We start from the raw sequence: 25,059 nt of genomic DNA, 5'->3' as shown, positions 1-25,059 counted from the left end.
TCATTTCACTACCCGGTGCAAGCTATGGACACATAAGAGGTGCAGCAACATCAAAGGCAGGTTAACTAGCAAGTTAGTTTTTGTTTGTGGCAGATGTTCAGGTGCAATAAAGACTGCAAACAAACAGGAAACAACTTCTATCTCATTCCAGGGTGAAAAACTAGAGGTAGTCGATAGCTTCCGCTATCTGGGCGACCAAGTTAGTAGTGGGGGTGGGTGCGCTGAAAGTGTAGCTGCTAGAATAAGAATAGCCTGGGCAAAGTTTAGAGAGCTCTTACCCCTGCTGGCGACAAAGGGACTCTCACTCAGAGTAAAAGGCAGACTGTATGACGCATGCGTACGAACAACCATGCTACATGGCAGTGAAACATGGGCTGTAACTGCTGAGGACATACGTAAGCTCGCAAGGAATGAAGCCAGTATGCTCCGTTGGATGTGTAATGTCAATGTGAATACCCGTCAGAGTGTAAGTATCTTGAGAGAAAAGCTGAACATTAGAAGCATCAGTTGTGGCGTGCAAGAGAGACGATTGCGCTGGTATGGACATGTGGTGAGAATGGAGGAGGATAGCTGCGTGAAAAAGTGCCACACCCTAACAGTTGAGGGAACCCGTGGAAGAGGTAGGCCCAGGAAGACCTGGGCTGAGGTGGTGAGGCAAGACCTTCGTACATTGGGCCTCACCGAGGCGATGACTACGGACCGAGACCTTTGGAAATGGGCTGTGCGTGAGAAGACCCGGCAAGCCAAGTAAGATCGTTGCCAGTGCCCCTGGACTGGTTCTTGTGCGGGTGGCACATGAGATGCACCATTTTGAGCGTGGCCGTTGCCAGTACCGCCTGACTGGCTCCTGTAGGATTTTCGAGCGAGATCGTTGCCAGTGCCCCTGGACTGGCTTGTGCGGGTGGCACATAAAAGACACCATTTCGAGCGTGGCCGTTTTCGTGCGGGTGACACGTAAAAGCACCCACTACACTCTCTGAGTGGTTGGCGTTAGGAAGGGCATCCAGCTGTAGAAACTCTGCCAAATCAGACTGGAGCCTGGTGTTGCCATCCGGTTTCACCAGTCCTCAGTCAAATCGTCCAACCCATGCTAGCATGGAAAGCGGACGTTAAACGATGATGATGATGATGATGATGACAGCAAAACATGCTAGCTGCATTTCTTTCTAGTCTTAACAACATTATAAATGTTGTTTGTTCATTTAACATCCACTTTTCCACTTTAGCATCGCTAAGTCATAAACAAATAACTGGAAGTTATTTATATTTTATATTTTATCCAAGACAGATGCAGTTTTATATTACAACTTTGTTTTGAAGGCAGCAAGCTGGCAGAACTTTAGCATGCCAGGCAAAGTACTTAGCAGCATTTCTTTCAACTTTATGTTTTAAGTTCAAATGCCACTGGAGTTGACTTTGCCTTTCATCCTTTCAGGGTTGATAAAATAAATACCAGTTGAGCACTGGGGTCAAAGTAATTGACTTGCCACCAAAATTGCTTACCCTCTCCCTGAAATTGCTGACCTTGTGCCAAAATCTCAAACCAATATCAACACTGTTTATGAATAATCCCAGGTGATTTGGATGAGTCATTTTACAGACATAATGCTCAAGTTTCTTTACCCTTCAAAAACATTAAGAAAAACAGGAAAAAAAAATTTGAAATAGATAGAAAGTCTAAGAATTGAGGTGTTGGTATTACATTTATTCCTTCATTATAAACATTTCAAAGCTATGTGGTTTAGACAAATTATAAATATAAATAATGAATTCATAGTATTACAACATATTACATGTGATCCATACTCATTTTGTCATACATTTCTGTGTACTCTTTGATACAGTATTTACAGAAGTGCTGAGATAATTGCTTAAATTTCTGAATTCCCATTAATCTGATTTATATATATATACATATATATATATACATACACACATTCATATACATACATATATCATAGTTTCAGTTGTAGCCTTGTTGTTATCATCACTGTTGAATCTACTTGCAAACAAAATGAATATGAATGGAACCAAAGTAATCTTCCACCGTATTTACAATTTTAGGTTGATAGTTGACATATAAAACCCATCCTCTTGGCGGATTTTGTCTGTGGAACACAAATATAAGTTGTCAACAACCTGCTCACCAAAATCACAGTTCATATATTGTTCATAGATGGAAGGATCAATCTGATTTGATTCAGTCAGCTTGCTAACTTGACGAGTGAGTTTCATTATAGTCATATGGGGTACAAAATTCTTGTTTATGTCCGTCAACAATTTCTCTTCATAAAAGTAACATTTGAGTTTCTGAACAAGGTCTGTGAGTTCTTCTGGGATTTTGATGCAACCATAGACAACACGGTGGGAAAAATGGTAAATGTTTCTAATTCTAATTGGATTGCAGTCAGCAACTGTTTTAGAAAATTCCTCTTGTAGATTTTTTAACAAATTTGTAGCATCAGCAATTTGATGGGTGTGGTCAAGACGCAACATGCATAGTGTTAGATGCAGACAGACAGGTGGGATGAAACAGTCAAAGTAGGTTGGTTTACTCTTTAAGATATCTTCTTGCATCCATGCAACGGTTTTCAAGATTTCTTCATTAGTTATTCTCAATGCCACAAAAAAATTGGGCTGTGTAATTTTTGCACAGAATTCATCATCACAGAAAAAGTTGGGGTCACTTGGCATTTCATATCGAGAATCTGATTCAAAGACCAAATTTTCTTCCATATCATGTTTCAGTTGTTCTTCATAATTAGATACTATATCTGTTATTGTCATTTTACTTCCTGTTGAGCCAAAAACCAAATCAAGACGCTGAACTTTATCCCAAACTTTTATTGTCTTGTATTTAAAATAGAATATTCTGTGTTTTGGAATGGCCAATGTATAATAATCAACTGATGAAATATCTTCCCAAGAAAAACTGTCAAAAGATTTCTCAATAATTCCCACAAAACGATCCATATAAGCAACAATAAAATCTTCAGATTTTAAGTTCTCATCCCATAGAATTCTAGAAATTACATCAGAAGCTGTTTTCATTGCTGGCTTCTTATCAATAATTTTATCTTCTTCATTTTTTAAACTTCGTTTTTTCTTTGAATGTTTTGCAGTTGGTTTACCTTTTTCTTTGACAGGCTCTGTTATATCATTTTGATTCTCTGTCACCCACTGAAGACAGGCACCAATCAAGTTCTGTATCATAGGGTTACCAACAAATTCCTCAGACTTTTCCATTAAATATTTTGATAGTTGTGAATTTTGAACATTTGTAAGAATGTTTGATGTTGGAATTATTGCAGGTACGACATCAGGATATTGCTCTGCAAATAAAACAGAAAACTCTTTAAAAAAGATAACAGAGTGATATTGAATAGAAGTATCGGACATGTCTTGTGGGATTACTGAAATAGCAACTAATCACTTTCTATTTATTCTCTTTCATTGAAGGGTATGTAGTATTGAGGCAGGTGGCTTATCCCAAGTGTTGAGTGGCAAGAGTATGACAGAGCGAGAGGAACAAGTGTCCTGCTGTAGAGGATATATATATATATGAGCATAGGAATATTGTAAATGAAAATGATTGAAGGTTGTCCAGGTAATAAACAAGCAAACAAAATAGAGTGAAAAAACCCCAGAAAAGTAAAATTCAAATAGAGGACTAAGACAATGTAATAAGTTGTGTAGGAAAAGTAAATGGCCCTTCATCAAGGATGAAGGAAGAAGAAAGAGAAAAAATATGGAGGATAAAAAAAAAGGCAAAAGGCAAGGTTCAAATAATATGAAAAGAGTAACAAACAATACAAATATCATCACCATCATCATTTAGTGCTTGTATTCCATGCTAGCAAAGGTGTGGTTTGACAGGATTGCACAAGTCAGAGGACTGCATCAAGCTCCAGTGTCAGTTTTAAGTATGGTTTCTGCAGTTGGATGACTATTCTAATGCCAGTCACATTACAAAGTGTACTGGGTGCTTCTTCAGGTCACCAGTAATAATGAGGTTGGCAAGTAGCTCAAGACAAGACTCTTTCATCGAGGGGTATGTAGTACTGAGGCAGGTGGCTTATCCCAGGTGTTGAGTGGCAAGAGTATGATAGAAGGATAGGAACAGATGTCTTGCTGTAGAGGAGATATATGACTGTCCCAGCTGGAGAAGGAGAGAAGATGATGGCGATGGGATGTCAGGACATACCCTCAAGGTACATGAAGGTGAATGTAATGAGGATGGAGACAGAGGAACTGGTGAGGAGATATAGACAGAGAATCAGGTAAGTTCACGAGAGTGTGAGGTGAGCTATAGATGCTTATAGGTAGGTATATAGCTGATGGAATGAACAGAAACAGGGAAAGGAGCATGGTCAGTGGTGAATATTAGTTCTAGGGGAAGGAAATAGGAGGGGGACACCAAAAACAAATGTTACAGCAAGAAAGAGTCGTTTATTTACTGTTAAAGATAAATATATATTTACAAAAATACATTAATGAAACTATAAGACATTTGACAAAAATACACTCATTACAGACTTTTTTTGCATAAATTTTCTGTTATCCTTACTTGTTAATTGAAATTTCAGTGACAAATTCTTTATTTGGAGCTGGATAGTAATAATGTATGCAAAGTCTCCAACAGATTCTATTATTTTGCACTTTGATTCATGATGTTTCTTTAACTGAGAAATTTCTTCAGCCACACAGCCAAGAACTGCACCGGTTTGATCATCTGCCATGGATGTCACTTTGAAAAGACAAGAGGAGCAAAAAAAAAAAATATCATAATAAAGAAGAAGTAAAAAGTAGATATTCTTTATCAGCTTTGATAAAGAATTTGGTCACAAACATATACACACACATGCATACATTCACACAAACACACATATGTACACAAACAGGGCAGTGAAAATATATAAAAATTTTCAAGAATTTAGAATGTGATTTTACACTTTTGTTGAAATCTAAATGTCAATGTTGGAACTTTGCTTCACTGTTAAAAGCTAATTCCCCCTTTGGAGGAAGAACTGATAGTTCAAGGAACATATGCAGCAAAGAGTCTGCTTCATTGATGAGGTAATAATGGCTTCAAATTTTGGTACAAGACCAGTTGATTCGTGGGAGGGGATAAGTTGATTTCAGTGACCATAGTGTTGAACTGGTACTTATTTTATCAACCTCAAACAGATGAAAGGCAAAGTTGAACTCAGAATGTAAAGATGGATGAAATACTGCTAAGTGATTTACCTGGTGTGCTAATGATTCTGCCAGCTCATCCACTTTACTGATGAGGTAATAACAAAACCAAAACCTATCTAGAAAGGTTTTCATCCTTGCTAAAATAATATATTATCATCATTGTCTTAACGTCCACTTTTCTATACTTGCATGGGTTGGATGGAGTTTACTGAGGAAGATTTTCTGTGGCTGGATGCCCTTCATATCATTTAACTCATACCAAGACAAGACATGGCAACTCAAACACACACACATCTACCTATCTATCTAACTATCTATCTATCTATCATGAGAGGCTTTTAGTTTGTCTACCAAACCCACTCACATGGTTCCGATTGGCCCAGGTCTATAACAGAAGACACTTGCCCAAGAAGCCATACACTGGAACTGAGCCTAAAACCATGTGGTTGAGAACCAAGCTAATTCACCACACAGCCACTCCTGCACACAGGTGGGTGGGGCAAAATGAGGTGTTTTTACTGTATTTTTGACTTCGAGACAAAATGTAATTTTTACAAATGTTCACTACCTTACAAAAATTATATTAGCTAAGCAAATGGCCTTCCCTAAATGCATTTAAACATCATCTGATCATTATTTCAGCAAATTATTGCTGTTCTCTGTGGGCATACAAAAAACAAATTTGGTTGGGAAAAAATAAGTAGGACAAGACAGTGTAAATTTGCCGCTTCAGAAAACAGACTCATAGACATCAATATCCATCCTTAGACATCAGAAAGATCAGTGATCAAAAAAATAATTTAGATATCTAGGTGAAATAAAAGATCAAGGAAAAATTAACGAAACTCGATTAAATAAATAAATAAATATATATATATATATATATATATATATATATATATATATATATATATATATATATATTCTCTATAGCTTCTTCACCACCTGCTCTTCGTGATATATTTACACACTATACAGTTAAACAGAAGAAATTATTGTAATTAGTTATTACTCATTTTACCCCATTCTAGACATCAATTTTTTGAAACTTGAAAATTATCAAATTAGACATTAGTGTGGGAAAAATTTGACTTGGAATCCAACAGAGAAAAGAATATTGACTGTTAAACACCAAAAAATTATCCAGATAACTTATTAGCAACCTCAATTACAATCAGGTTCAAAGTTGAGGAAAAGTTTCTTGAAAATAGAGAACCTGTCACCTGACTATATTTCAGACTCCCTCGACAACAACTACGCTGACCAGTTTTTACTCCTAAATATTATGTAGCAATACAAAACGATGATGCAATACTTGAAATGTAATGATTTCAAACAGGCAGGGAGTAAATAACAAGGAATCAGGTTACAAATTTTGCCCCACTCTCCTATGCTTGAACGATTAAGAATTCACAGTTCACTTCACAATCACTAGATCTCAAGTTCAACTCGCTTGAAGGCCACTTAGCCAAATGCCATTTTATATAATCTCAGGTTAACACATATTTCCTGAGTGTGACTATAGGGAGATTTTTGGAGGATTGGCAGAGCTGTTAGTGCGTCGGAGAAAATACTTTGTGGTACATATTCCTAAGTCGTTACGTTCGAAATGCAAGTCGCAGCGAAGTCAACTTTACCTCTCATCCTTTCAGGGCCAATAAAATAAAGTACTAGTCAAACACTGGAGTCAACGATATCGACAAATCCCTCTCCCTAAAATTGTTGGCCTTGTACTTAAATCAGAAATATTTTTTGATTTAGGCACAAGGCCAGCAATCTTGGATCTCAACAGTCCAATCATATAAACATACAAAACTGATTTTTATTTTTATTTTAATTTCGAATTTATTTTCATTATCATTTCTTAAGCGAAAGACGGTGAACTGGCAAAAATCTTAAGCTAACTGGACAAAATGCTTGACGTTCTGAATTCAAATGCCACGAGGTCGACTTTGCTTTCATCCTTTCGGAGTGAATAAAATAAGTACTAGTTGAACAGTGGGATCGGGAGAAATCCACTTCCCCCTGCATGATATTGCTGGTCTTATGCCAAAATTTGAATCATTATTTCTTAAGCGATACAGACGGTAAACAGCATTTTATATTTTCACCTCTGATACGGTGCTTTTTGACAACTTTCCTTGCATCAATTGCTTTTCACTTCCTCACTTGAAATGTTTCTTATCAATCAAAATATTAAACGAAAGTGTAAATGTAACAAATTCCCTACGATCTACGCTTCATTCGTTCAAACGTTTCTCAGAAAATTGGGGACAAAAACTGAAATGTTCCAGTATGTAGAAACAGGGTGGGAGTCGATGCCGTCTCACTTCACTTTTTTCCACAAATATTATTTTTCTCAACACTTAAAATACTAGAATTTTATCAAATTTATGCCTAGTAAAACAGAAAGCATTATTTCCTTAAAAACATTTGTGGGCCGTATTGTAGACATAAGATCTCAACAAATTAAGTCCACAGTTCAGTTTCACTTCAACATATACCTATTTTACTTCACTTAGCCTAATAGCATGGAGAAAAGTATAATGCCGTTTGCGAATAGCTATGCTTTAATAATTCGGCTGTAATAACACTAGTGTGAAATAGTTTAGATGTTTATGTGTGTACACACACGTATATATTGATGTTTATTTTCATGTCAAGTTATAATAAAAACCATTTTACATTAAAGGATTGCTCAATACTTTTGCAGAGTACATATTTATCATAATTTTACAAGAAAAGTTGTGACAAAAACTTCGAAGTTTCGGTTTGCTCGCCTCATCGGACAGTCCGATGAAGGCTAGCAGGTCGAAACTTCGAAGACGTTATCAGCGCTCTTAGTGTAAATATATATATATATATATATATATATATATATAACACACACACACAAACTTCCATAAAGAATATTGTTTAACTCTTTTTTTTTTTTTTACCTGAGATCTCCGTTGGGGAGCAGCACTTTCTGTTATAGTTCAGGAACGAGACACTAATAATGTGGTTACAAGAGGAGTTGGTAAGCAACCGAGTTTTTTATTTATTTATATATACACATTGTTATTCAATCGTTACACACGATGTCGCAATAATACGATTTCGTGTATTGATCGAAATCATAAATAAATGAAAGTTATATTCAAGGCAGGTAACTCCCAATGACTTTTTTTTTCTCGCTTGAAAGTCTTATCGAAATTCGATATCATTCTCCAACCAGAAAACAGCATCGCTGTTTATTGTCTTTTATTTTCCATAAACCTGTAACCATGTACGATTGTTAAGCATCCACACTATTAAAATATTATCGTGAAGCAAGGAAAGATCCTCTATGCAGTCATTCAAAATGCTTAAAATAGCAGAATTTCCCTCAGCTCTGGCCCGATCTTTAAAAAAAGAAAGCAAGGTGTAAATAGATACAGGCCTTATCTAACATTTCTGCATTTTAAAATAATTTAAGAATAGGAAATACTCAAGATGGAGGAAAGTCCCAATCCGGGAAGAATTTAACCAAATATTTCTGGTTGTGATAGAATTTTCAGTGAAGACTGAGACTTTATTTACAACTCAAGAGTTGTAGATAAAGTCTACCACAGGTGTTCAACAAGAAATTGCAGGACTGTTTATCACATTCGAAAGCGTAATGTTTCCAAAAACATGCACCTAGATCTCTGGGAAATGCTTAAACTGTTCTCTTTGGAGCAACTTAGGTGCGGGATCATCTCAGGGTTTGTCCCAGGGAAAAAATCAAGCACGAACCGCAAATTGGAGTCGGCTGGCGATAAATGACTTAACCATTACCATTTGTTGAGGAATATTTAGCTGATGTTTTTAACAGATAGAGTGACTACAGAGGCTATATGGGTTATGGAGGTGGGCGTAAAGCAAAAGTTATTCATTGAATCAATATAATTTACGACATCCCAACAAATTCGCGGGTATGTTCTTATGCTAGAAATCATTTAGAGAGAGAGAGAGGAGTGTGTGTGAAGGAGAGAGAGTCACTCTTTGTGCTACTGGTAATACGTAATCCAGTACAATATGTCACATGATCAGACCGACGGTGATTAAGCTGGCAACCCTACCAAAATTACTTGTTAAAAAAAATTAGTTTTCATTGGACAACCTGCGAGATAAAAAAACAAAGCTTGTGAAAGGGCTGGTGAACTTAGTAGAGTCAATGGCCATCCCATCCAACAGTTGGGAGTGAGTGACCCAAGAGATCTCTCTGGGAGAAGGAAATTCCAAAATAACACACACCTCATAAATAATGCAGTTTTATATACTTTTAGTTTTTATAAATTAAGATAAACAATGTGCTATTTTAGTCTAAAATATACTCTCTTTCATTTTCTACAATGCACTTCCATCTATATGGTAAATTTGGAAGGCTCCTCTTCCAACATTCACTTGTCCGTGACGAAAAATACTCCTCCAGTACTGTTCTGACTTCGTCTACGGAATTCTTTTTTTCGTCCAAATAATTTTGAAGACTGAGTAATAAATGATAATCAGATGAGGCAATGACCTGTGTATATGATGGGGGGGGGGGCATCGTTCAAACTACTCCAACCTTTGGAATGTCATCTTCGTTGCCGAGCATTATCTTGATGGAGGAACAACTTTCGTCTTCAAACCAAAGATAATCGTTTTTCTTCTAGCCGCTCAAACTACTCGCAGATTTCCTTTGTTATCGTTTGGTTTGGGTTTAAAAATTCAAACTGGACTAAACCTTTCATATTCCACCAGACAGATAGCAACACCTTACGTGGTGAAGACCTTCTTTAGCCTGGGGTGCCGGTGTTTTTCCTTTCCCTACCCAATTTGTCGTGACATTTAAATTTTCTTATTGTTAAATAAAATCTCATGAAACCATTTCTCTGTCATTTATGACGTGTTATATATATATATATATATATATATATATATATATATATACATATATATATATATATATATATATATTGCAAAATATTTGAATATTTCTTTAGTGTTATATCCTGCTGAATAAAATTGTTGCAAAGTAAAGCAAAATAAAGGTAGAGATTTCATTTTAAGCAAATATTGCGATATTGTGTTTATCCAGCCCAAGGAAATACAAAAAGGCATATCACACGACTTGTAATAGGATAACAGATAAGCTAGATATATAAATGCCTTACGATACTTCCGGAGTTACAAAATAAAATTGAAGAAAAAAAATCATATCGTAAAGCAACACAGAAAGGTATATGCTAAAATTTATTTTATTTGTTTAATCAGTTTAAATGTCCTTCGGCACTAAATTACTCTTCATAGAGTGCCCCCAGAAATAAGTTTGTTTCATTTGCCAAGAAAATATTGCTGTGAAGAAGGTAGAAGTTATCAGATGACATTACATGAGGGACCATATTTCTGCTCCATAGAGGAAAACGGAGAGGACCGACGCGTTGAAGATGCAGAGCTCCGTCTTCCAGGAGATAGAGTCGTGACGCTAAAAGGGTTTCCATGGGGAGTGCATGATCCCGGCAGTCAGACTACGTCTGCAGTTGATTTCCGGAGTCAGGTCTCCATTTTTGGTGACTGTGAAGCCCAAATAAATGAAGGAACTGACAAATTCCACGACGTCAGGGCCAATATGGAGATCACACGGCAAAGTGGCACCTTTCTTTTTCTTCAGAAATGATGTGAATTTAGTACTGGTTTCTTGTAAAACTGCAACTGCCTTCTGGTCTCTTGTAAAAATGCAACTGCCTTCATCTCGTCGCTGATCACATTGTAAAATCTTTAGCCAATATCTTTCAGGTTTTTAGAAATTGAAAAGTAAACTAAAAAGAAACCTAAAGTAGTTTCCCTTGTAAAACACACGCCAAAGTAGCACTGACTATTTTCAATCCTTTCCTCTCCAGATTTAAAATAGTCTGGAATACCCTTCTCATTCACGTTTTTATTATAAACATCGATATATAGATGCTCAAATTAAATAAAGTCGAACGGATGCGGTTTAAGAAAGATTTGATAAAGATATCAAGCTTGTTAAGTGACAACATAAAAGCTCCAATGTTGGTTATTTAGTATATAACTTTCATGTGTCCACTAATCGGTATTCCATTGTCAGTTCGTAAACGATGTTTGTATACGTGTAGAATATATTCAAAACAACAGAAGACCTTTGAGTAACAACAATTCATGCTTTGGAACTGACTTAGTGATTTGGTTTCCATTTCCGGCTGTCACCACCTCAAACAAATACTACGGTCATTTTGCACCGTTGTCACGTGTGTTATTCTAATTTATTAAAGATTTTAATTAATGAAAGACTAGTTGGCTGTGAGTTTGCTCTTGCTAGCATTTAACTTAACCTTTGATTTGTCCTTTACAGAATGAATTCTACCAGTTTAAAAACACATGCGTTATTGATTTTTTTCTCTTTATTGATATCCATTTATCTGCTTGCACGTATTTGACTGCATAACGCATTATTCAATTGGTTTTGTAAAACACGAAAATAACAATGAATATTCTTACAAACAAAATTATGTAAACTTACCTTGAATTATGCTGAAACTTAAGATCATATGCTATGTTTGAATTCTATCCTCTTCTTACTTGTAGCCTAAAACCATGTGCTGTGTAATTATTGCTGCATTATTCTACCAACTAAATCAGAAAGTGTTTATTTTTTTTATATGCAGAAAATAAAGGGGAAAAGTACATACTACATATTATTGTTGTTATCTCTACGAACAATTTCTTAATTTCCCACAGATACTTCTTGTAACTCTTGGTGAGGAAGGAATTCTATATACACATTATCGAGCGAAGGAACTGGTATAAAGAAAACATAATTAATGCTAGAAAAGTTGCTGATATTCGATGGGATATGTAATGGTAAAAGTTGCAAGTCTTCTCATAAATTTTTGACCTTGACTCTATTCAACAAGTCGAAAAAAACGTGTTTTTGTTCAAATTGATGGTTGAAATCAGTTTAGCACTAGATTAGCATTAATTGAGTAGTCCTGTGGTTAAAGACATTTCATCCACGACCATCTCGTCTTTTTCAAATATAGTACATATAAGACTACATCATTATCTGACTCATCTTGAGACAGTAGTGTATGAATTGAGGGAAATTTAGCAACTACACAGAAGCTCACATCTGAAATAACATTAAAAATTAAAATGTTTATTTTTCAATGCATTTCATAAGGTAATGTGTGGAACAGTTGTTCCTTACCTACAAACAAAAATCAGATTTCTTTCAAAGAAGCATGTATTAAAATTAATTATCGCTTTTTGGGGGTGGGGAGCTACTAGTAATTATCACAAGGTTTTATTTTCTTTCTCCAACTAAGAAAGAAATTTCAATTTTTTTTTTCTACATAAACATTCAGTAGAGCACTCAACAACTCATACCATTTGCTTATTTGAATTATTCCCCATCCGAATTTATTTCTTTAAAAATCCTTGGCAACTGATCAAGTAAGTTAGAGTTGACACTTTTATACTGACGAGATACAGTAGAACGAAACCTGCTCATAATTGTCCCTTATCTGTTCAGATAAGCATTTCTCCTCTTCTAAGCAAGTGTAAGATGTAAAATTGGTTGGCACTGGAAGGGTGCCACACAATTCCTTACATAAATGCTAGAGGAAAAATATCGGAACAAGAAAACATCCGAACATAAAAACAATCCTTTTATTTTGTATGTACAAAAATTTACACCTTGGGACAATCAGTAGACAGGTCTGATGTGGAAGCAGCAAAGTCGGAGTTAATCATACTTTGTGAAGGCATTATTCACAGAAATTCAGCTACACAGAGCTGGTCAAATACCGATCAGCAGCAGAGGCGAATAGGAAGCTGCTGAGGACACGTCTGCATAGTTCAGCGGCTGCATCTCGAGTCCGAGATACAAGAGAACTCTGCTGCTGCTGCTGCTAGTTTTCTGCGCATGCGCATCAGGGACCTTTCGGCAGGCCTTTCAGAAGGTTCCAATCCTGTGCATGCGTGCTGGAGACCCTCAAAATGACGTCACTACAAGGCTCCCCCTCGAGTGCGGAAGCATGAAACAAGATTGTAGTGGCTCCAAAAAACAAGATGGCTACCGATCACCCAGAAGATGTGGCACACGATATGACAACTCAAATATCAATACAAAAAGAAATAAACATACACAACAGTTTTTTTGTTTTTTTTACACAAAATGTTCAAGAGTAAAAAAAATGAAATGGGCCAAGAGAAAAAAAATGAATGTCAAATGTAAACTGTTTTTGAAAGTTTCTTGGCCAGTGAACAGTTCTGCCTGATCTTGTAATGTAAGGTTTGCTCGAGGCAGGCTGCGACGACGAAGGTGGTGTTGTCGGTGATGGTGTTGACAAAGGTGCATGTGTAGGTGATGGTGTTGCCAAAGGTGCATATGTAGGCTCAAAGGCGTGACAGTGGTGTCATCAAAAGATGTATACACCTCAAAATATGCCTTTTTAAGCCGATCTACAGAGACGGTCTCCGAACGACCATTCATCTCGATGGTAAAAACTTTGGGTGTGCGAGAAAGCACACGAAAGGTCCTTTATAAGGAGAAACAAGAGGTCCCTTGACAGAGTCACCTCGAACAAAAACATGCGACCAAGAGTTCATATCCGGTGGGACATGAGAGGGTGAAGATTGTTCCCGGGAAACCATGGGCAGAAGATTTGAAAAATACGTGCGAAGTCTGGCGACATAAGACACCGGATCATGGAGCTGTGAAGTGTCTGGCACCAACATCGTACTAGGCAATGCTAGTGTGGTACCATACAGTACCGCAGAAGAAAAACCCAGGTCTGCCTTGACAGCAGTACGACAATCAAGAAGAACAATTGGCAGAAACTCAGTCCAAGACTGTGGATCTGAAAAGGCACGTAGAGCAGCCTTAAGCTGTCTATGGAACCGTTCAACTAATCCGTTTGAAGCTGGATGATAACTGGTCGTGCGAATGTGGTGCACACCTAGAATACGTGACAATTCACGAAATAAAGAGGCTTCAAACTGACGTCCACGATCAGTACTTAATCTGGGCAGAACTCCGAAACGGGAAATCCAGTTAGAAACAAAAGCTCGAGCAACAGATTCAGCAGAAATATCTGCTATTGGAATGGCTTCTGACCAACGGAAGAAGCGATCGACACGTGTTAAAAGATAAGAGAACCCGCGACTCACAGGCCATGGTCCAACCAGATCAATGTAGACATGGCGAAAACGGGCCTCCGTTGGAGGCAAGTGTCCAAGTGGGGCACGAATGTGCCGATGAATCTTGGACGGTTGGCACTTGGAGCAAGTGCGTGTCCAAGAGGTAATAGTGCGACGCATATTCGGTCAGAAAAACCGAGCAGTGATAAGCTTAAGGGTAGCAGCGATGTCAGGGTGTGATAAGTAGTGCAGTGTCTCAAACTCTGAGCGTTGATGATTCTCAGGCACGAGTGGCCTGGGAGAACCAGTGGAAGTATCACAAAGAATAGTACCTTCAGCTGACGGAAGCAGAAGATAGGCAAACTGGCAACAGGAAAACTTAGGCGAAGTTAAGTCTAACGATGCCAAAGGTGGTTGCTCAGTAAATTAATTTAAGGAGTTTCTTCTTCTTTCGTTTTGTTGTTGTTGTTTGCGCACAGCATTTTATGAGATAACTCTTTTATTTATTAGTTTTACATCAGCGGTACCCAACTTTTTTTACACACACGAACTGGTTCATGCATGTCGATTTTTCTACGGACCAAGAGATCACGCACAAAAGAAAGTACAATAAAGTGCAAAGTATGTAATTTAATTAATACATACTTATTACATACATAATACAGTGGTTAGGGCAGCGGACTCGCGGTCATAGGATCGCGGTTTCGATTCCCAAACCGGGCGTTGTGAGTGTTTATTGAGCGAAAATACTTAAAGCACCACGAGGTCCCGGTAGGGGATGGTGGCGAACCCTGCTATACTCTTTCACCACAACTTTCTCTCACTCTTACTTCCTATTTCTGCTGTGCCTGTAATTCAAAGGGTCAGCCTTGTCACACTGTGTCACGCTGAATATCCCCGAGAACTACGTTAAGGGTACACGTGTCTGTGGAGTGCTCAGCCACTTGCACGTTAATTTCACGAGCAGGCTGTTCCGTTGGTCGGATCAACTGGAACCCTCGACGTCGTAAGCGACGGTGTGCTAACAACAATGCAGGCTATCTTTCGGCAGAAATCTATGATGTATTGAGTGAGAGAATCTCATTATTTCATTTGCTAAACAGAGCTGAACAGTCAAACACACACTCGCACGTTGTCATGTACGACTGACGTCACTTACTTATTCCGAATCGTGTAGAAACACACTGCAAGCTGCCACAGTCAATAAAATATGAATACAGTTTACAAATTTGTTCCTTCTGTGCGGTCCGGTAGTTGGGGACTCTTGTTTTATATAGTTATCATATCTCACTATGTAGCCATTAAGTCAATGGTAAACGAAGAGATAGACAAAATCAAACGAAATAAATGCGGACAGTGATGACTTGTTTCCTTCTTTCTTTCAAATTATAATAATTGCAAGTCTGAATTTAACAAAGATAATTTACTGACGAGAAACAAGTTCTACCAGAAGAAGGGAAAAAAAACTCCTACATTTAGATTATGTTCCATGAATTACAAAATTTTTCTAACTATATTTGTTAGTCCGATTAGTAAATTGAGTATGAAACAAAAACAGTTACATGAACTCAATATTGTAGTGAAGGAAGTACCATTTCAAATATTTGCGTCGTGGTCATACATCACCTTAGCTTATAATTTATATTTCAGTGTTCTATGTTTAACGTGGTGGATATGGATATTTAAGGGAAGCAAAGTTCTTATACATTTCGTTTATTAAACTATCAAAGAAAAAATTGGTAATATGCGAGCACTAATACATAATATTTACTCTATATATATCTTAATTTGTCCCCTTCATCATGTCTGCATCGGTGGTTCAGTGGTAGAATGCTCGCCTGCCACGCGGGCGGCCCGGGTTCGATTCCCGGCCGATGCAATTATTTTTTTATTTCACTTTACATTCAAATAATGACGTTAATATTGTGAATGAGTTCATTGTAACCATTTAGAACGCCTACGTATTTTAGTACACATTTATGCTACTTATATAAACAATAATTCGCCGTTGTACACCTCAGTTCTGCTGCTGGATATACTAGTCTTTTGTCGAAATTATCTATCGATCGTCTGTCATTTATGCATAATGAACTCACCACCTGCAGTTAACAAAAAGGCTAGTTAATTTCAACGCCAATAAATATTGTTTTTAATTTGACCCTGCCAGTTTATATCGATTTTCCAACCTAACTCATATCAACACAGACCACCATTTCTAGTGACCTTCTATATTTGTAATATGTGTATGTATGTGGTAAGGTCACGCTACTAATTGTAATTCCAACAAAAACAGCAGGATAAATCTATTCACGAAAAACGTGGGAGGAATGGTGTTAAGAATCTGACTAAGAATCCAATTAACAAGGGACTCAACTCATAGAAAACGACTTCCTCCTCTCGAAATATGGCTGTCCAGTATATTTGCCGATATCCTGGTATCTTGTTAATTTCGGCAAGACCATTGTTAAACTTTACTCGAACTTTCCTACATAAACGTCAACTGACAAATACGAATTTATCCAAACTTTCCAAGATTTCGTTGACCAATGGCAAAGCTGGGAAACTGATGCAAGCCTACGAAGAATTCATTGGTTTGTCTGATGTGAAAGCAGCACAGAGTAAGGTTATTGAAGTGAGTCACATAACTTCTGTCCTTTTTCCCGGTTATTACGCACCTTATCAGATAATTAACTACGTATTCTTCACGTCTATGAATCGCATGAACAGACAGAAACCAAGTTAAACTTTTTTCTCATCTACATGAAATAATCTACAGAGTTGTCATAATACCTTTTCGTCATTCTGCTGTTAAATTCTAAGGAAGTCGACATTGTATTTCCTTTTTCTTTTCTTTTTCGGGTTCAGTCGCCTACACAGTAATTGGTTTTGTTCCTTTCTTTTCAACAAAGATCTGACATATTACTTAAATTATCGTGTTCCTAACTTTGATCGGTTGATTTTTTAAAGTTATCTTTTATTCCGTCTGTATTCACCGCCGGCAGCAGGTTGAGTTAAAATTTAACTTCACTAGTCCCACTCGAAATTGTAGTCCTAGATACAATATGACGGGGGGGGGGGAAGAACGATGGGAAGGTCTCGGCTGGAATGTCTCTGATTGTGGATCCGCAGGTTTAGGGATGATCCGGAGCTAATCAATAACATGCCAAAGGACACCTCTTAGTGATCTCTACATCTACTAGATATAACAGCCAAATCTTCCACATAGCATGTCCTATTTTCAATAAAGAAATGTACATTGGATGATGTAGTCCTCGATACACTATCTGAATAAAAGAAAAGATGGAACATCATTGATCATAGGTTATTATTCTTTCCCACACAATTTTTCACTGATCATCCCCTTCCTGTGCCATCAGTTATCTCTCCCGCTCCTCTGAGCTACATCTTAGACTTGTCATACCTTGTCTTTAACACCTCTCATATCTGCCATCATTCTTTCCAACCACTCATATATCTGCCATTGATGTTCCCTCACTGTTGTCACACCACTCACATTATGTATCTCTGACCTCCCTGTCACTATACATCATCTTGCACACCATCGCCCTATTTTTTTAAATCTATCTTCCTTCCTGAGCCACTTCTTTCTCTCTCACCTTACAATATTTCTTATTGACCATACCTCCACCTTTGTTCATCACTCTCTATATTCACCACTTCCCTACCCTCTCCTTAACCATCTGTTATTCTTGTCTAACACACTTATGAAATGTTTACGTGTGTGTGTATTAATAAGATATAGTGGTACAAGAAGGCACCAATCTTTGCTGGAAATAGCAGTCGATAATAATACAACGCTATGTAAAGCTTCACTGAAATATATACTGGTAAAGAAGTATGCAGGCAGCGAACTTAAAAAGTTTTCGTCTTACCTCAAGGAAGAACATCGTAAAAATGGACAATCCAGAATGGATAATCTAGGACCTGAGTTTCGGACTTTCCAAAATATGGTTGTTATTGTAAATTTGATTAGTCCTCATCAGCTAGATTCACCTGTGATGAAATTTTAAAATATATATTTCAGTGAAGCTTTACATAATATCATATCGTTATTGACTGTTATTTCCAGCAAACATTGGTACCTCTTTGCACCACTATTTCTCATTCTACCTTTACGGTGCTTTATTTGGCCAGAAAGTGATACTATTGTATTGCAATTGTTAAAAATTTATGTGGATATATATATAATATCGTCATCATCATTGTTGTTGTTATCAATTTATGTCCACTTTCCATGCTGGCATGGGCTGGATGAACTGGAGTAAGTTACCTTTACAGTTTGGTTTCTATACCTGATGCTCTTCTTTAAACGACCTATTGTACAGAGTGTATTGGATGCATTTTGTCATGGCACAAGTTCTGGAGACTAAAGGGATTATGTGCATATGTGTATATATGTATATGCATGTATATATATCAAACAGATGTGTTTTAATACTATTCCACAGCCATACCAACAATCCAATAATACTAATCCACACACATGTATGTGTGTGTGTGTGTATGCATGTATATATGTATGTATATATATATGTATGTGTATATATATGTATGTATTTATGTGTATCTGTATGTATATATGTATGTGTGTTTGTATATATATATATATATATATATATATATATGTATATATATGTATGTGTATATATATGTATATATATGTATGTGTATATATATGTATATATATGTATGTGTATGTATATGTATGTATATATGTATGTGTATGTGTATGTATATGTATGTATATATGTATGTGTATGTATATGTATGTATATATGTATGTGTATATGTATGTATATATATATATATATATATATATATGCATATTTGTATGTGTATATGTATGTATATATATGTATGTATACATATATCTATGTGTGTGTATATATGTATGTATATATATATATATATATATATATATATATATATATATATATATATATATTTATATGTATATATATATATGCAAAACACCCACACACATATATAAACCGCTGTTAATTGATCACACCAAGCTTGAGGAAATTGTTATATCGATGAGGTCCAATATGACCAAAACATGTCTATAGCAGATCAAATTTTTCCCAAAGCATGTAAATTAGGTTTTGGAATTACCTTCCCTTTTTTTTGAAGGTATTAATAATTACTGTTAGGTTTTGGGTTTTTTTTTCCAATTAAGAAGAGAATTTTTATCACCCTGTAACTATAATTCATGCTATTGGTCCACTTAAGTCGTTTCATTATTTCATTAATTTTTTAAAATTATGCTTGCAATATGTTGTCATTCAGCATAAACCTATCATAAATATACATATTCATCTCTTTTACAGTCTGAGAAAAATTTTTTGAAAATTCAAGAACAGCGCCGCCAAAAAAGTCATGAGCTTTTTGAAATTCAAATGAGTCTTCGGAAGATCAATGCTGAGCTGGAGAAGATAAACCGAGCCGATGATAAATACTTGGCATTGCTAACTCAAGAGCATGCAATCATACAGAGAGAGGCAAACTTAAACAATGATTTAAGCGATCTTGAAAAGCTAGAGAAGGAACATTTCACAGCTCTATCAATATCAGTACGAGAAAGTCATGAAAAAGAACGTGCTCAATCTGAGAAAACCAAATATTGGTCTGTTATTGGTTCCATTATTGGTGCCTTGCTAGGTATAATTGGTACAACCATAAACAACAAAATGAGAATGAATGAGTTACGTTCAATTGTGACCAAATCTACTGAAGAGGGGCAACAGCAAAGGGATTTAACAGAGAAGGTAATTGCTGCTTTAAAGAAACAATTGGCTTCAACAGAGGCTTTCATCTCTGAATTACATGGAGTATTGAAATCAAATGTGTTAACTCCAGCAACTCTCTCTAATATGGGAGAACAATTTATTCATTACAATAAGGAACACTCTAAAGATTCAACTGCTGCTTTCTTAACTGGTAGCTCCCAAAAACTGGAGCAGCAAACTGCAGAGTTATTGACCTGCCTTAAACACCAGGACAAATACCTAACAATTGAACTGGCAGCCATTAAAGAACTCTTACAAAAAACTCATGTGGATGTAAACAAAGATGGCATTATCTATATTAACCCTGATATTGATCACCATCTTGAAGATAATAATCGGAAACTGGAACAACGCTTGAAATTGCACTCTTTAGCAACAGTGACTTTCATTTATGCAGCATTTGCTTTAACTCTGCCTGTACTGTATTCAATCTTTCGAGGGAACTGAATCATTGTGATTTTTTAGAAGAAAAAAAAGAAAAAAATTCATGGTATGAATTTTATCTGAATCTGTGATAGCAAATTTTGTATCTACACAATGCCTTCCTGTTTTGTTTTTAATGATTTATTTGTGATTTCTCATATTTTCTTATAAGACTTGAGAGATTTGCTGATCATTTAAATTGTTATTTTCGTAGACTGATGTTGATATTGTAACATCATAGCAGCATCTACTAAGATATAAAGATTAACAAATGAGGTGGGTGTGGGATTATATTGTATCTTTTTGATTAGCTATTGAAAGTTTCATTTTTGTATAAATCACTTGAACGATTTTTTTCAACAATGATTGCATTTTCTGCTTCCAGGCACAAATGTAAAGATGTCTGCTTTTATTACATTGAGACCTTAAACTGATTCAAATTGACTGAACAATTTCTAATAACCATTTCCATCTGACTCTCAATACACAAAAACTATAAATGACAAGACACCAAAACATTCTTCTGCCAATCACTATATTCTTCATTAATATTTTAAAAAATAAGAAATAAAATAGAAACCACTTTAAAAGATGAGGAAAACAATTTTGCGTAATGACATTGGAAAATTTCTTCGGAATGCTTTTAGCATGAAAAACATACATTTAAGTGTAGGCTACTATACTTAATGTATCCTCATTCTGTTGTGTTAATCTGCACTTGTCAGCACAGTTCATAGTAATTTGTTTCAAACCATATGGTCTCTTTTACTACATTTCCTCCAATGACTTGTGGACCCTGAGAACTTTTCTAAGTACTATCATAAGATGGATACAGTATCTGTCTACTTGCTTCTGGATCACAAGTTCATATCCACTGCTGGCATATTCTTGTTTTCCTCAGTTTAGTTATAAATACTAGATCAATTTGTAAATGCTCTGCCTTAGACCAGAGTCAACTTTGCCATTAGGTCTGAACTCTGATTCTGGTTACAGTCTTTTCCATGTTAAACTCTTCTATCATGAAGCATCTTCCTCCATTAGATAGCTATTATCCTTTAACCGCAAGCAATTTCCTTCGTCTTTTTCATTTGGTTCTAACTGTATAAATAACATGATAACTCTGTATTACCTCAATTTCAATTCCCACTGCAGGCCCAGGTTCTATGATGAGTTATAATTCCAAAGAATAAAGTCTACCAAACCGAAGTAAATTCAGTCCAACATTATTGTTCCCCTGTAATCACTACCAGAAACTTCTGACATACATAATTAATTAACAGTAATCACCCTCTGGATAATCCCAGCCAATGCACTAATGCAAACCTGAAGAAACCTTATTGCTCTGCCACTTCTGCACTCACACAATGAAGTGCTAGTCTATATGAGTAATGTTTATTGGGGTTCCCTGATACCAACAACAACAACAATCAAAGAAAAACAATCAACTTTTATCTTCCTAATGATTGAGTTACATTGATACATTATTTATATTATTTACATTTGACGGATATTTGTCCTCATCTTGTTTGTTGTTAACACAACATTTCAGCTGATATACCCTCCAGCCTTCATCAGATGTCTTGGGGAAATTTCAAACCTGGGTTCTCATTCCTGTGGTGGTGGCGGTGTTGTTGTTAACCACTACAACAATAGAAGAGAATATGACCAAAGACTGCATGTACTCCATCCCATGCAGCTGTGGTAGGTTATACAAAGGCGAAACATGCCACCCTCTCAAAATAAGGGTAGGTGAACATTACAAAGCTGTGACACGAGGAGATATTGATAAATTGAGTATAGCTGATCATGTATGGAAAAATGGAGACCGCCTCCCTCTGTGGGAAGAAGTTAAAATAATAGACAGAGAACACCACTGGAAATACAAAAACTAAAAGAAGCAGCACATATGCTAGGGCACAACAACCTCCTAAGCAGACCGAGTGCAGATATGAATAGCATGTGGGAACCGGTATTAAGGAAGGATAGGAAAATATTAGATTTATAAGCCCTAAAATTCACTTCATAATTGCCCACGGGCATATGGCTTAGTGGTTAAGAGCACAGGCTATTAACCCCAAGATTCCGAGTTTGATTCTAGGTAGTGACCTGAATAATAATAATAATAATAATAATAACATTGAAAATTACCTTAGGAATGAGAACCCAGGCTTGAAATTTCCGCAAGACACCTGATGAAGGCGGGAGGGTATACCAGCCGAAGTGTTGTGTTAACAGAGATGAAGACAAATATCCATCAAATGTAAATAATGTATTCAAGTAAATAATGTTCCTCATCTCTTAAATATAGAACTGTAAAACTTCATTCATATATGAACTTCAATAAATAAGTTTCTTCACACTGACTGATCACAAAAATATCTCATACAAAAATTTTTTCAAATGCATTCATGGGAATGATTGGTATTTCCTTCCCAGAAGCATTTATGTGTGTAATATATGAAACTATGGACAAGAAAGAGGTTTTTTTTTAATATTAATGTGTATCTGAGTTAGACTGTCACTTCCATACATTATTGTATGAAGCAATAGTGAAGAGTCAGTTCAATATTATTGTTTCCCTATAATCATGAATAGAATCTTCCAACAGAAATCTTAACAAACTGTGTACCACTGCTAGATAATCCTACTCAAAGCACCCACATTTCCCTATCATTATTGATATATCATTTCCCAAATTCTGTTCTATAGACTTTGCCCAATCATCTGAATTTGCTTGTTAGTTTTGACAGAAGAATTGTGCATTGTAGTAACTGAATACACTTATTGATCTTTTTAAGGGTTCTTGTCACGATTTCAAATTTTGAAATTTGATATAAATTAGTGAGGCAGAGGAAATCAAAATCTCTTTAAGAATGCAAAAAAAAACAAAATCGAATTTATGCAATGAGTAATGTAGTGTATTGCAACTGAGTAGATAACTATAATATGAAGAGAAGTATCATCTTGGAAATGCCTGACACAAAGCAAACATTTATATGCCTTCGAACATGGTGTCCTGTAAAAAGAATTTTTTTTTTATTAAAAAAAACATAAAATTTAACAGTAGAAACAACAAATTCCAAAATAATATTCTGTAATAAAAGTAATAGAAATCATCAAAAACAAGTCTCCTGTATCTGTGGCTTCTCGTCAGATTATACCATTATGATGTGTGCTAATAGAGCTCTTTCTAACCCACGTTCTATCAATTCTGTGCCCCAGAGTTTGGTTTTGTCTGCAAACTCTTCCTCCTGTACATCAGTGACTTACTTGCTGTCACTTCTAACAATGGTCACTCCTGCGAAGATGATATCATACCACCCTTCATTTCTCCAAACATCATTCACATGCAGCCTAGACATCTCAAACCAAATCTACATTGATTCCATGAAATAAAATGCCATAAACATTCTCCAGTGGATTATGTCAGTTTTGTCAACAATCAGTACTCAATCATTACACAGGAGCAATACAAAGAACACAATCATTAAACATATCCTCTGCCCCTACCCCTCTCACCTGTTCTTCTGTTGCACCTTCACTAACTTGTACCTTGAAGGTACATCCTGATATTTCATTACCCCCTCTTTTCTCCTTTTCCAGCTGGAGTAACCATGTGTCTCCTCTACAAGACACTTGTTCCTAGTTAACTATCATGCTGTAGCCTCTCAATACCTGGCATAAACCACTTCCATCAATACTACCTCCCCTCTATCAAAGGGTCTTCTTTTGCAAGCTACTTGATGATCTTATTAGTACTGTTGCTATGGAAAAGCACCTAGTGTACTCTGTAAAGTGGTTGGTGTTAGGAAGGGCATCCAGCTGTAGAAACCATGTCAAATCAGAAACACAGACATTGGAACTTGACACAATCCTCTGACTTGTCAAATGCTTTCAAATCATCTAACTCATTCCAGCACATCATGTGCATGTTAATTCACAATGATGATGGTGGTGGTGGCAGTGGTGGTGGAAAACATTATAGCCTCACCACACCCCACTCCTTCCTTAAACATAAACAGTTTATAATTAGAATTCTCAAGATTGCTACATATACTCTTTTACTTGTTTCAGTCATTTGACTGCGGCCATGCTGGAGCACCGCCTTTTAGTCTAGTAAATCAACCCCAGGACTTATTCTTTGTAAGCCTAGTACTTATTCTATCGGTCTCTTTTGCTGAACTGCTAAGTTACGGGGACGTAAACACACCAGTATCGGTTGTCAAGCGATGTTGGGGGGACAAACATATACACACACATACATATATATATACATATATACGACGGGCTTCTTTCAGTTTCCGTTTACCAAATCCACTCACAAGGCTTTGGTCGGCCCGAGGCTATAGTAGAAGACACTTGCCCAAGGTGCCATGCAGTGGGACTGAACCCGGAACCATGTGGTTGGTAAGCAAGCTACTTAGCACACTTTGCCTTCACTGAGGATCTCTCCTAACAATTGCAGATCAAAAACATAGTC

At 36.4% G+C, this 25,059-nt stretch overlaps 2 protein-coding genes and 1 non-coding gene across 4 annotated transcripts; 2 read left to right on the top strand and 1 right to left on the bottom strand.

The window, feature by feature from the left end:
* Nucleotides 1-1,684: 1,684 nt before the first annotated feature.
* On the bottom strand, nucleotides 1,685-12,705 carry LOC106879860 (leukocyte receptor cluster member 9). Of its 2 annotated transcripts, none has more exons than XM_089352620.1 (3): nucleotides 11,726-12,705; nucleotides 4,568-4,747; nucleotides 1,685-3,332 (listed from the first exon to the last, which is right to left on the bottom strand). In XM_089352620.1, exons 1-3 carry the CDS (start codon nucleotides 11,751-11,753, stop codon nucleotides 2,053-2,055), a joined length of 1,488 nt encoding a protein of 495 aa, XP_089208746.1. In that variant the 5' UTR covers nucleotides 11,754-12,705; the 3' UTR covers nucleotides 1,685-2,052. The 2 variants fall into 2 exon arrangements, with proteins under 2 accessions (XP_089208746.1, XP_014785061.1); XM_014929575.3 differs by lacking the exon at nucleotides 11,726-12,705 and adding an exon at nucleotides 8,139-9,234.
* Nucleotides 12,706-16,154: 3,449 nt separating this feature from the next.
* On the top strand, nucleotides 16,155-16,225 carry Trnag-gcc (transfer RNA glycine (anticodon GCC)). The gene has a single exon. It is a non-coding gene; the product is annotated as a tRNA-Gly (tRNA).
* A 506-nt stretch (nucleotides 16,226-16,731) lies between these two features.
* Nucleotides 16,732-23,702, top strand: LOC106879858 (mitochondrial potassium channel). The gene is made up of 2 exons (XM_014929574.3): nucleotides 16,732-16,978; nucleotides 19,698-23,702. The coding sequence occupies exons 1-2, from the start codon at nucleotides 16,751-16,753 to the stop codon at nucleotides 20,601-20,603; spliced, it is 1,134 nt and encodes a 377-aa protein (XP_014785060.1). The 5' UTR covers nucleotides 16,732-16,750; the 3' UTR covers nucleotides 20,604-23,702.
* The last annotated feature ends 1,357 nt before the right edge of the window (nucleotides 23,703-25,059 follow it).

The sequence above is a fragment of the Octopus bimaculoides genome, chromosome 5 (genome assembly GCF_046866305.1).
Source record: "Octopus bimaculoides isolate indiv1 chromosome 5, ASM4686630v1, whole genome shotgun sequence".
In the NCBI taxonomy this organism is placed as follows: Eukaryota; Metazoa; Mollusca; class Cephalopoda; order Octopoda; family Octopodidae; genus Octopus; species Octopus bimaculoides.
Note: the sequence above shows the minus strand (reverse complement) of the source record. Positions and strands in the feature narration are given on the sequence as shown.

Coding starts and splice junctions, on each gene's coding strand:
- LOC106879860 (XM_089352620.1), bottom strand. CDS start 11,753: ATGATCTTAAGTTTCAGCATAATTCAAG. Junction 4,748..11,725: donor AAGTTTCAGCATAATTCAAG/GTAAGTTTACAT, acceptor GTCTTTTCAAAG/TGACATCCATGGCAGATGAT. Junction 3,333..4,567: donor ACTGAAATTTCAATTAACAA/GTAAGGATAACA, acceptor TTTTATTTGCAG/AGCAATATCCTGATGTCGTA.
- LOC106879858 (XM_014929574.3), top strand. CDS start 16,751: ATGGCTGTCCAGTATATTTGCCGATATCCTGGTATCTTGTTAATTTCG. Junction 16,979..19,697: donor CACAGAGTAAGGTTATTGAA/GTGAGTCACATA, acceptor TCTCTTTTACAG/TCTGAGAAAAATTTTTTGAA.